This window comes from Lampetra fluviatilis, chromosome 20, assembly GCF_964198595.1.
Source record: "Lampetra fluviatilis chromosome 20, kcLamFluv1.1, whole genome shotgun sequence".
In the NCBI taxonomy this organism is placed as follows: Eukaryota; Metazoa; Chordata; class Hyperoartia; order Petromyzontiformes; family Petromyzontidae; genus Lampetra; species Lampetra fluviatilis.
The window spans coordinates 8,596,609-8,609,394 of record NC_136294.1 but is presented as its reverse complement, the minus strand read 5'-3'; the positions used below and the strand labels follow the sequence as shown (position 1 = coordinate 8,609,394).

General features: G+C 44.0%; 1 protein-coding gene across 1 annotated transcript in view; it reads right to left on the bottom strand.

Moving 5' to 3' along the window:
• The window catches only part of COL24A1 (collagen type XXIV alpha 1 chain), a 158,703-nt gene that overhangs the window by 46,618 nt on the left and 99,299 nt on the right, over positions 1-12,786 (bottom strand). The window contains exons 24-27 of the mRNA XM_078865719.1: positions 11,917-11,961; positions 11,166-11,219; positions 10,435-10,488; positions 7,282-7,335 (exon numbers count right to left, since the gene is read on the bottom strand). Of these exons, the coding sequence (XP_078721845.1) occupies positions 7,282-7,335; positions 10,435-10,488; positions 11,166-11,219; positions 11,917-11,961 (207 nt within the window). The remainder of the gene's footprint in view (positions 1-7,281; positions 7,336-10,434; positions 10,489-11,165; positions 11,220-11,916; positions 11,962-12,786) is intronic.

The window sequence follows — 12,786 nt, the reverse complement described above, 5'->3', positions numbered from 1 at the left end:
TCACCGTGGCCGGGAATAAAACTTCGATCACCGGCTTCACAGCTCTGCGTGTGTGCTAATCACTGCCCCACCTGTCCTCCCTTTCCCCCATATAAATCAACAATTTTATGAAAATTTACTTGTTTCAAAGTACATTTCAAAACTGGTGAATTTTCATCGCTGACCATTGCGTGCGTTGAAAAACGCAGCTCCTTCGGTGAAGCTAAAAGTAATAGAAAGCAATAAATGCACGTACATCACTTTATAAATGAGTGTCTCAAAAGAAAGTACGGATGAGTGGACCCTCAGACCGCAGACTACCCTCAAAGTAGCAATTGTAACAGTTTAACAGCAGGAGAGGGTGACAATTCGTGTTCACCCACAGTGTCAGTGTAACCACGCGGGAACCTTCGATTTAAAGCTTTCGTGACTGCAGGGATTCATCTTCTTGGTTCTTTCGGTAAAGTCACGTAGAATGGAAATAATAAAATAATAAAAATAAAACATAATAAAATAATTATCGCGACGTTTCGGCCACAACAGACCTGGTCTTCACCTGAGGACGGCTGCTTGCGTTGTGGCCGAAACGTCGTGAGAATTATTTTATTATGTTTTATGTTTATTATTTTATTATTTCCATTCTACGTGACTTTACCGAAAGAACCAAGAACACGCGGGAACCGTTCCCCGTGCAGCTGGCACGAGGTAGGCACGCAGGAACGAATGGCAGTGACGAGCAGCAGGTGAGGGCCTTGGCAGTTCGGCATGATTAAGATGTATGGCACCTGGGCAGAACTAATCCCCAAAGAGAGCTCGAACCTGGCTGCAGGGGCTGCCTGGTCACTAGGAAACAGGGAGGAAGGTGATGGCCACGTGAATGAATGGGCTCACACACCCGCAGGTTTGGCTGGACTGTTTTTGTTTTCTTCGAGTTGTAGGTTCATGGGTTTAATAGTTCAAATGCAAGCACAACCCACTGGTAATGTCTCACAGGAGCATTACGAAACTATTTACATGCTGTCTACTGATGTGTTGTAGCGAAGAAGAAAAAAAAACGTGTGCTGTTTTCAATTGCTATATTTTCATATTTAATCGTCCTTTCCTGAATTCTTGCGTGGACAAAAGGCTCCCCCCGCCCAAACTGAGATGCTTGTATTCATCTGGGACTATTGGTCATCGGGCAAATAATGACGATAATTTAAATGTCGTGTTCTATGAAAGAATAACAAAAGAAAATGAGTGCAGCTGACTCCGTCACACTGTTTTGGCTCCGGTCCTGCAACTGATTGGCCAAGACGATCACGTGACCCGCACTTTGATGTGCTGGAAATGTTGTAACCACAGGAGAAAAAAGACATGTGCAAAACATCAACCTTGGCCGAGCCATGCATACAGTGGGAAAATGTGGCAATTAAAAAAAACCACGTAAACCACAGCTCGGTACAGTCAGCAAAAAAAACACTGTTCTCAGAAAGCAGAAACAAAGTCAGTGGAAATTTTGGCCAAAAAGAAATGATCATGAATGAGGACATTAACTAACTGTGACCACCGTGATTTCTGTGCCTTCCGTGCTAGAAAATTTGTCCAAGAGGAAGACCGTGAGGAATGGCTCATCTATTGCCCATGACAGAGCACTGAGCAAGCGCTGCTGTTGCAATCCTGTATGTAATGATAGAGTAATACTATGATTCTTCTTGGTTCTTTCGGTAAAGTCACGTAGAAGGGAAATAATAAAATAATACAAATACAACTTTTTAAAATAATTCTCACGACGTTTTGGCCACAACGAAAGCAGCCATCCTCAGGTGAAGACCAGGTCTGTCGGGGAGACAGCATCAGACCTGGTCTTCACATGAGGACGGCTGCTTGCGTTGTGGCCAAAAACGTCGTGAGAATTATTTTAAATTGTTTTATTTTTATTATTTTATTATTTCCCTTCTACGTGACTTTACCAAAAGAACCAAGAAGATGAATCCCTGCAGTCACGAAAGCTTTAAATCGAAATTTAATACTATGATTGTCCTTATTTACACAAAAAAGCCTCACTGAGATTCAATATTCTTTTTTTCAGAAGGGATCTGCAATGAGATGTTTGATCATTTCAATGAATGTGTCTTTGGCATATGGGAGGAAATATGGGTATCTGGCTTATCAGGGAGTAACAACTCAAAGATTCACACAGATACGATTCAAGAATTCGTTGCTGTACTTCCAAATGTCGCCTACCTTGCAGTGCAAGCCTACAAGACCTGGTATTTTCAGGCAGCTACCCATTCAAGTACTAACCACGCGTAACGCTGCTTAGATTCCAAGAGCTGACAATATCTATATCATGAGCATTTTGGGTAATTTCCTGTATTTGAATAAGGATCAGCTACTTAGGAAGAACCGTTTGATAATTTTACTTTTTCATGCATTTTTGTCCGGGTGGTGCATTAGTAGAGTGTGTGGTTCGTGTTCAGAAAATTGCAAGTTGAAATCCTCGTTGGGAGTCAACTGATCCCTTCATCCCTCTAGGTTTGATAAAATGAACAGCAATTTTAGGGAAAGTTGACGGTGGCTGTCTTACGGAAAGATTCGCCCTCCCAACAGGAATGGGGAATTTATATCACTGGCTCAGGGCTTAATTGGGCAGGATGGAAAACTTCACCTGTTAATTTAAAAATTACATTTGTTCACTTGCTTAAAATTCCACATTTTTCTGAGGGCCTCACAGTGCAAAGTGTGGCATTTTCTCTGCCCTCACTCTCTCTGCTCCCAAGAAGGGCCATGCCTGAAACATCAGCCTACATTTTTCTGTTATAAAGCAGTGTTGATGATGAATAGGGTGAGTTTTTCATCTCTCATGTAGACGATAGCCAGCCTGACTACATGGGAAGCACATCATTCCTTAATGCCGTGCACCATGTAAGCCAGTGCTCGCCTTCAAAACAATAGCGAGGCTTTCAGCAAGAGCTCCCAGCGCTCTGCTGAATACAGGAACAATTCTTTACAACTTTACGGAGCTCCAGGTGTCTGTGGCTTTTGACAAGCAGTGATTGTCCGTCAAAGCCTTAGCAGGGGGTTAACTTCAATGGAATCAAAAACCTCCCCTTCAGCCCATGTGCTTGTACATTCCTTGTTTTGAAACAACATTAATATTGCCTGAAATAACACCCTTCTCCACACACACACACGATTATCGCAATTGCCCAGGTTTTTTCCAGTCGCCTGGCATGTAGTACATTAAACCGTTATGAGTTTCACGGGCAGGGTTTACATTCAAAGATAATCTGACAGCTTCACCGTTAAATTTTGGGTTATTACAGCAAAATTTCGACCCTTTTCTCACCTCTTTCTTCACGGCGACGGCACGCAAAGCTTTGTATTCATGTACATTCCACCCACAAAGCACTTCTGAGATTAAAGGCCATCCCATGAGAGTTTTGCACGTTGGGGTTTTGGATAAGCCACTCTACTATTGTGAAGTTTCCTTTAAAAGTAAAAATCACAGACGCAAGGTCCCTCGGAGGCAGTCAACTGAGGTCTACCGGCTTCCCTTTGTGTGGCGATTGTGGATTAAATGTAATCTTGGGCAAGATGGAACGGAAGAAACTCAGGTGTAAACACAGGGTGGCTGAAGGCATGTCTGTTTACAGAGAAAATGTGCCAACAGCTGTTAAAAATAAAGGCTTTGTACCAAGTTTACTTCAGTGTGAGTAAAGACGACTTAAACGTTATTCAATCTCAATTCACGGAGACATCAGCCTGTCACAAGCGTTCAGTCTCTGCAATCTATAAAATCTATACAATGCTTAGGACTCACGCGCGGTCAGTTACACCGAAATAATAGAGTAAATTGATTGACTATATCAGGGTTCGGTAACGTTCAGCTTCCAGAGCCGCATGCGGCTCTTAAACGACTGCTTTGTGACGTTATTTATTAAGGACCCCCGTCTCATTCACATGCATTGTGGCTCTTGAAATATTGAAGTTTTTTTTAACTGATCGCCTTGTTATTTTGGTTACAGACCCCCTGGACTACATACAAATGGTTGTGTCATATCATCGCCATGCTGCCGTCAATTCAGGCATGTTTCTTCCAAAATCATGGATAACAGCTACTTACACCATTGGAACCTCATTTGCCAATGGTGTAAATGCTTACCCCGAGCTCTCATACTCTGATGGTGCATTGTCTTTGAGTTGTGCGCCTTTTGGCGTCATCTGGTCCAACCCATGTGAGACAAGGCTCTAAGGAAAGCTGTCTCGGGTGTGGACCAATCAACTTCAAGGACAGTGCATATATTATCAGAGTTATGTTTTTTGTTTGCATTATGGCTGCAGGTATTGTGGTCTATGCAAACATGACTCCTTGTAAAAAAGGTGTCAGTTTTGTTGCCAGATAGAAGGGTAAAAAAATTATTATCAACAGCTACTTAATTACGACATAATTTATTGAGGAACGTAAAATATTCTACTAAGATATAATGAGCAAAGAAACGAATAGAACGACGTTTTGCTCAATGGACGACACCGTGGTGCCACGATGTCAAGGCAATTCTCGTTGCAACAGAGCGGAGCAGTTCGGCACTGCACTACAGCCGCCAACAATATTCGAACAATTTCCGTTCAAGTACTGTACATGTAAACCATTCACCTTATTATCGGTGATTATTAGACATTAAGATAAAGAGAGCTAAATAACGTTGGCCATGCCAAAAACAGCCACCTTTAATGGAAATTAATGGAACTCTCATGGAGCCGACATGAAAATGCTTCTTGACTTTTTGATTGACTTATTTTACAGTATCCTTCCATTGTGGTGATTCAAATGATATTATTAGCATCTGGGTCCGATATCTTTTGATTTAATATGCGAGCTTTGTTTAGAAAAATCTATTTTTATATATATATATAAAAAAGAAAATAATACTCTGTGCCATTTTTCCTTTGTTACGCTTTTCAACATTTTGCTCTTTGCTTTTGGAACTTCTGAAAGGTGGAAAGGCGATGCAAGTGAAATTATTACGCAAGAGAGGAAACCAAACAAAACATGAACACTTTGAAAAGCCTTCTATTGCATCGTTTACAAAAACAAACCTGCCGCTGAAACCTTAATATGTTTGCCTTCTCGTGTGACTGCCCGTATTTTGGTTACTGTCTTTTTCACCGAATGATAAATAAGGTCAGGGCGTTGAGTGACACAGACGGGTTGTCTTTAGCGAAGGCCCCCCACCACAACTTTTCGGAGACACCGTTGAACCACAGCCACGGCGTCGTAACGGTTGACAACATGCCCTTGATAACAATTTCTTAAAATGACGCAGCACGTCCATCATATTGAGCCGCGCAAAACTTCTGGAAGACAGTTATTGCACAGCAAGCAGGAAACATGATTGCAATTCCTACCAAAACTGAAATTACACCTCGTTGCAGCATTTAGGGAACGGGAGGTGGTGGTTTTCTGAAGTTGCGATTGTCACGCAATTTCACGATCAGTACAGCCGCTGGTGGCATGCGACGGTTCGAAGGTTTCTCCAGGGCCATGGTGGCAGTGTTGAATGTTTGCACGATGTCAAGCAGCCGTTACAGTTGCAGCCAGAGGGCTTCATGGGAGAATTTTGTACAATTTCCAAGATGGCTCCTCGTTACCTGAGGAATAATCCACTCTCGTGCCACTGCATCTGCTACGTGCGACGTGTTCACATTTAAAACAAATATATATTTTGGGCGGAAGGAATGAAGATTAATAAAAGGGATACATGGTCTGTGACTAATAGAAAGTAATTGTAATTTTCTGCAGCAGGCATTAGGAACTATTCAAGAATGTTACATTGTGAGCTGGGATAAAGTAAGACAAATACATCTGTCCAAACTACACAATAAGTTATTAAAGCCATATGTGCGGTGTTGTGAGTAATATCCCCTCACATGTTCTTCCCATGCACTAAAGACTGATTATTCCAATTGGCCAAACATCGTAATGGAGAACCCTCCTGATGAGCTCTGAGACTCAGTGAGACTTTCATGGAGATATAAATAACATTATCGTTATTAAATAACATTTGGCGCAGTGTAAATCTATGAATTTCATTCAAGAAAATTGTATATATTTTATCTTATTGTTAACTCCAGTAAGCATAGTCGCTATAAGTCCCTTAAAGTGGCACAATGACCTGGCTTGAGAATTCATAAATAATTAGGAGGCACAGCCTAAGTGTTGGAAAACGAGAGAAAATCATCAACAGGCTGCACGAAGGCAGCAGGGTTCACAGAAACTTTCCAGACCACGGCAAGCGCGAGGCGAGCTGACTCCTCAGTAGCAAAGTAAATGTATTCATTCTAGATTTGAAGCTTTCGTGACTGCAAGGATTCATATTCTTAGGTTTTTTTCGGTAAAGTCACATAGGTAAAACACTTAAATTAATAAAAGTAAAATAAAAAATAAAATAAAAAATCACGACTTGTGTTGCCTCCGAAACGTCGTGATTTTTAATTTTATTTTTTATTTTATTAATTTACATTTTTTACCTACGTGACTTTACCGAAAAAACCTAAGAATATAAATGTATTCAACAATCCCTGCTAATATGAAATAATACGTGCTCCGATGTAATAACAGTAAGGCCGCAAGGGATTATGGTCACGCTCTACCTCCTCTTAATGAAACACCTGTAACGTGTTTTTGTTTACGAAGCCAGTTTCCCCTTCCAAAAAATAGATGTTTAATAGAAGAAACCCGAAGCCCGGCGCAAATCAGCAATGCCTTAGCAGACGTTCAAATCAACGCAGAGGCCGGGAACGAGCGCGGGGGGCTGGCGCAGGGTGCAGTTAGAGGTGGCGTGGGTTCACGAGCAGAGCGGGATACATTTTTTTTGTTTTAACAAACACTGGGCGGCAGTGAGGCTCAAGGCTAAAGGCACCGAGTACAAATAAACGAAGCGGTCAGCAGGCCGCCACCCAGGGGACTGCTGAACCTCTCTCTCGGATGTCTTTCACAACCCCGACGACGACGTCACAGACGCTGCCCGCCCCACCGCCCAACAATCCCATCCCCATCCCACGTTTTATCCCCCCCCACCACCACCGCCGCCCCCACACCTTCCCCACACCCCCCCCCCCCCTCTTGAGGTCTTACTTCCTCCCACCTCCTCGTTTCGCGAACAGTGCCTTATTGTGTGTGCGGCGAGTTAGCTGGCACATCCAGAAAGGCTCTTGTTAAGGAAGAATGGGGAAGGGGCACGGTAGGTCTGGCCTCGAGTTTTGCATCTCCCCCGCCCCCCCCCCCGCGCCGCTAGGCCCCCACCGTGTATCACTCACCGGTGGACCTTCGGGCCCCACTGGTCCCTGCTCTCCTGGAGGTCCAGGATAGCCCTGCACAAAAATACCAACAACAGCAGCAGCAACAACAGCGGTGAGGTGATGCTTGATTAGCGCGAGCCACCACCGCCGCCCCACCCCATCACCACCACCACCACCCACTTTGTATCAAACGAGTCCCGAGTCTCTTCGCAGGCACGGCGCGCATACAAAGAGCCGGGTTGTACGCGAGCGCGGGATGCGCGCATGCAGGTGGACGCCGTGCACACCGCTGGAATTGGTCGTAAACGCCAAGGAAATGATGCAAAAAAAAAGGGTCAATGGAGAGCGAAAACCTGTTTTAACATTACCTTAAATGTATTAATGGATAAAAGTTGCACGTCATATAAACCGGCAACAGTTTCCAAATACAGTGCTGAGTTACATCAAAGCCAATTCTGTCTGTCCTTTACTACGATGAAAAAAAACTCTCTGCAGTTGTTTGTGAACATCTTGGGCCATTTCTTCAAAGGAAACTAATGGAGCAGATTGGAAGTGGCGTGCAGTCCAACCATTATCTAATAATATGGGCAGTGTGGAATGCATAAACTTATCAAATACGTAGCCATGTGGTACGGCAGTCAGAATTTCATCAGAACTCTTCCAAGTGCTGGAATTATGAATCAAATGCATTTATTATTCATATCATTCAGCATATTGGGGGTTCTTTTAGTACGCAATTAATTGGCACCTAATTTAATAACTATGAAACTAAACTACTTTGATTTTACCAGGAAAGGCCCACTGAGCTATATAGAGAACTTTTTCAGAAGCGACCTGGCCACAAATGATAGCTCAACAAAGTGGCTTATCATGTGGAAATTTATAGCAGGCAAATTATCTAAATGCATGTTTCTAAATGTGGACGGAAATACCGGAGGACCTGGAGGAAAATCAACGCAACCACGGGGAGAACATGCAAACTCCAAATATACGGGCGTCAGGGTCGAGATCGAACCCACAACATCCTGTATACCAGGCGAGGGAGTTAACATCTCGCCACGGTGGCACCCCGGTTGATGCCAAGGATCTGGCCTCCAACACGCGGGGCACTCACACACTCCCAGCGTGATGACAAGTGATGACGATGATGATGTCGTAATCCTCCCACTCACCTTCACCTCACGCCCAATGCCATGAAAACACGTTTAGAGTGTCGTGCACTCATTAACCTATTCTATACAAATACATAATCGATAGATTAACCAATTAAATTAAGAGTCGATTGCTGCAGCTCTAACCTTCTATCATCTACACATCAGCGAGGTGTGAAGAAGTTCTGACATGTAACTGGCTCCAAAGCCTCCTTTACACAGACCATAGTTTACATTAAATTGACAGACTGCTCTGGCTGCAAGCGTGCATTGGCTTTCTGCCTGTGTTGGGTGTTTACATGAGAGCACCAGACACACAGCAGTCTTTTTTCCAGCTCGCCGTACGCACCAAATTACCGAGACTGCACGACTCCCGAGCTCCCTCTTATCTCTCCACCACCGGTTCCACTCATCGCTCTACTTTCTTAATTAATTCTAGAGCGGGTACAAAATGCAGTATTGTAGCCACGCTCTAACAAAAAGTTCAGGCAGTTGAGAGACAACTAACACATTCCTGCGGAGGGAGCTGGTAGGAACGTTGGGTTGCTCGGTCAAAGGCCAGGGTCAACAGCGGCGTGGTGTATTCCGCAAATATGGCCGACTGTGAGGGTGGGCACAAGCCGGCGTGAGTATGTTAAACGTTGAGTTTTATAAGGGCACCATGGGGTAACCAGCCCCTCCCCACCCAGCCCCACCCCTCCCACCCCCTACCCAGCCCCACCCTCCCCACCCAGCCCCTCCCCTCCCCACCCAGCCCCTCCCCACCTAGCCCCTCCCCACCCTCCCCACCCAGCCCCTCCCCACCCTCCCCTCCCCACCCAGACCCTCCCTCCCCACCCAGCCCCTCCCCACCCTCCCCTCTCCACCCAACCCCACCCCTCCCATTTTTGGATGCACGACCGACGGACGAACACAATAATCCCCTGTAGGCTGGTGGAACCAGGAGGTTCCTACCAGTAACATCCAACCAGATTTAAAAAAAAATTGTCAAGCAGTCCGAATGGCAACTGCCTACATTCCGAGCCAGTTTCAATTAATTTTTTGTTAAAGATGAACACCCACATTTTTTGTAATTTTTAAACTACCTGAAGCATTTCAGGTGACATGCCTCAACTATTTCTTTTTAGAATGCGTGTATACTGCCACAGCAGCCCATGATGCTCACTAACTTGGTCCACCGGCGCGCACTGACTGGGTTTAGCAGGTACCCGAAACAAGAGACCTGATGTAAATCGGTGGCAATACCAACTCCAGAATGTCAGCCCGCACGATTCATGGTCAGGGGGTGCCTAGGTTGGACGCGGGGTTCGTTGACCTCTTGGCACTTGCGCATGTGGAATGCTCTTGTCAACTGCCTGCCCGATGGAGAGTTCACTCCTCGGTATGCATTGCTGGTATCCCTGGGGCGTGACATCAGGACACTGGAATAGGGTTTAAATGAAAGGGAGCTGTATCCGGCACAAGACCGTTTATGGCTGCGCGCGATGATGAGGCATATTTTATGAAATGTGGAACCTTTTGACGAAAAAATAAACACAGGAATATTTCCACATTATTTTGGAGGCTTTATGGTAACGTGAAATAATATAAGGGACGCTCGGCAAAGCTACGTCATTTGTTAATTTACGCGTGACAAACAGCCCAATGCAATACTAAAATTAGGATGTGTCGTGGAAATTTGTTACCACTTCACAAAATAAGGGGGGCACAAATGTTGCATGATTGTTAAAAACAGCCACACAGTTGAAAATAACATTTGCTGATACCTTTAATGCTCCAATTATTGTGAACTTATCTCGTTTTAGAGCACCACCAGCACGGCAAACACAATTACGAAACCGTTATATTTAACAATGCATAACTCTTTAGTGCATTCCTTTGCTCCACGCGCAGTGATAATGTTTACAGTGAAACGAGCAACATGGAGGTCTGTGTATGGTGAGCCGTCCGTGGCTTCGTGATAATGTGCGTGACTGTTTTTTACCTACCAAACCAGAGATGTGCCAAACTTACTGCTTACCATGGCTCCTTTCTCTCCAGGGGGCCCAGGGAGACCCACTCCCCCTCGTTCCCCCTGCACACGCAAAGGAGACAAGTCGCCGGATGAAGCTGGTTGTAATCACCAGCGAAACGTCGTACTCAGATTGTAAATGTTGCCGGTTTACCCTCCAACACACAAGCGGTGTGCTGTACTAGTAACTAATTGGCACTTTTTGTTAACGTGACAAACCTTACTAATTGGCTGTGTCACGTGGTGGTGGGTTAACGACACATTTATATTTACGTGATCTGAAAGGAAAAAACCTTCATTACGAAAAATATTGAATCCCTCAGCGGTCATCGACTCACTTCACACTACTCCAGCACAATCGGGTGAAGGTGAGATTTGTGCACACACTAGGGTTGCTACCTCTGAGTTTACAAAACCAGGACATATCATGGGAAGATTAATATCTCACAGGACCGGAAGAGGAGAGAGAACGACTTCTTAAGTGAATTGTTCTGAGCAGTGTGTTATAATGCAACTGACAAAAACTGGGAAATTGTATAGATTTCCCAGGACAGATACATCAAATGATGGCACGGATGGCAATCCTAGCGCACAGACGTGAGGATAATGATGGATTGCACGATTCCAGTATATAGTCGACTAAACTTTGAACAAGAATATGTAGGTGCCAACATGCAGGGACTAAGGTGATGGTGCAAAATTAATTTCCTAACAAAACAAATGCAATAAGATAGACTCACTTTATCTCCAGCTTTTCCCATTTCTCCAATCTGGCCAGTCAATCCGATGAGTCCCTGTCACAAGGTTGCAATGTTTAGTTTGCAGACGGTCCGGGCAAGTGTCGTGAGTGAGTGGCTGTTTAAACCAGCAGGCCACATAAGAAGCCGGTGGGAACATTGTACTATCATCATAATCGTCATCAGACATGTTCAATCCACTGCAGGATGAAGGCCTCCACAGGCTGCCACCATCTCTCACAATCCAGGTGAAATTTTAGTGGCTTTTTTCAGGCTAAGTCAACCGAAAGAAGAGCAGGTTAACTGAGACCCCGGCTTTGAATTTGAGTTATAGCCACCATCGATTAAATTGGGTTCTCATATGGAGTGAGTTGTTGATGGTTTCAGCCACTTCCCAACGACTTCAACAAAAAATGTTGCCTTGTCATTTAAAATGGCTAAACTCTGGCCCTGAAAATAAATAAACACATTTGTTTCACTGCCATTCGACGAAGAGTTTTATGCAAGTGCGCCCCAGTGTGTAGATAAAAGGGTCATCTCAAAAGTAGCTATTTGTCATATCTGCCTCCGCAGGCCATTTCTCTGTAAGAGTTCCACACAGATACGTTGTCTTATGACTCGATGCTGATGTCACAAATGAATAAAGTTTAACTGAAAATGTGATAAAGTCAGCATTAATGAATTAATAAATTAAAAAAATGAAGATGACTGCCAGCTGTGGTCGCTGATATTGACGCGGATGTGCGTTACTCACAGTATCTCCAATTTTGCCAGGAATTCCGGGGTCACCAGTCTCACCCTGCGTACACACATCAAAACAAATGCGTGCACACGAGTAAGCATCGTTAAATGACGTGTTAATAGTTGTATAATAATAACAAAAATAACGATAAACTCGGTATTCAGTAGTGCAATTCGCACAAGGTCCTCAACGGGCTTTAGATAAAGCGGAAGTTACGGAGAAAGCCGATGGTCAAAACAGGTGAGTTTAGAGAACCGATTTAAGAAGTGCAACAGGACGTGAGGTTCCCGCGTGGACCGAGGAAGGGAATTCCACGATCGTCGAGGCCGGCTGCAAGAATCTTGACGGCGCTAAACACAGCGTAATTTGTTGACCCTCTGAACACAACCAAATTTCAAGACGCAGAACCAAAAACCAATGGACACTCGCATCAAGGAGAACGAGGAGGCATATGCTCATTTCTTCCAAGCTCGATGCATTGTTGATATTTGTAATTATTTTCAAGGAGTCATTTAAAAAAGTGTAAATATATAATGCTAAGATCATGGGACCTCCCTTGCCAGTATCAAAATATCAGAATAGGTTTGACCCTCTCTGGCAATAAAACAGTTGTGTTAAGATGTTAAAACACCAAACTTAAACCTTTTGCAAGGAATCATGTCTACATTAACCACATATAAATTTAGATTTAAAACTTTCGTGACTGCAGGTATTCATCTTCTTGGTTCTTTCGGTAAAGTCACGTATATATCGACTTTACCGAAAGAACCAAGAAGATAACCAGATATACTTGTGGTGAACATGCAAACAAAAAAACATGGGTAAAACCTATTCTCATATAATGCTAATAATTTAACTTTAGTTTGCTTTGTCTTGGAGCAG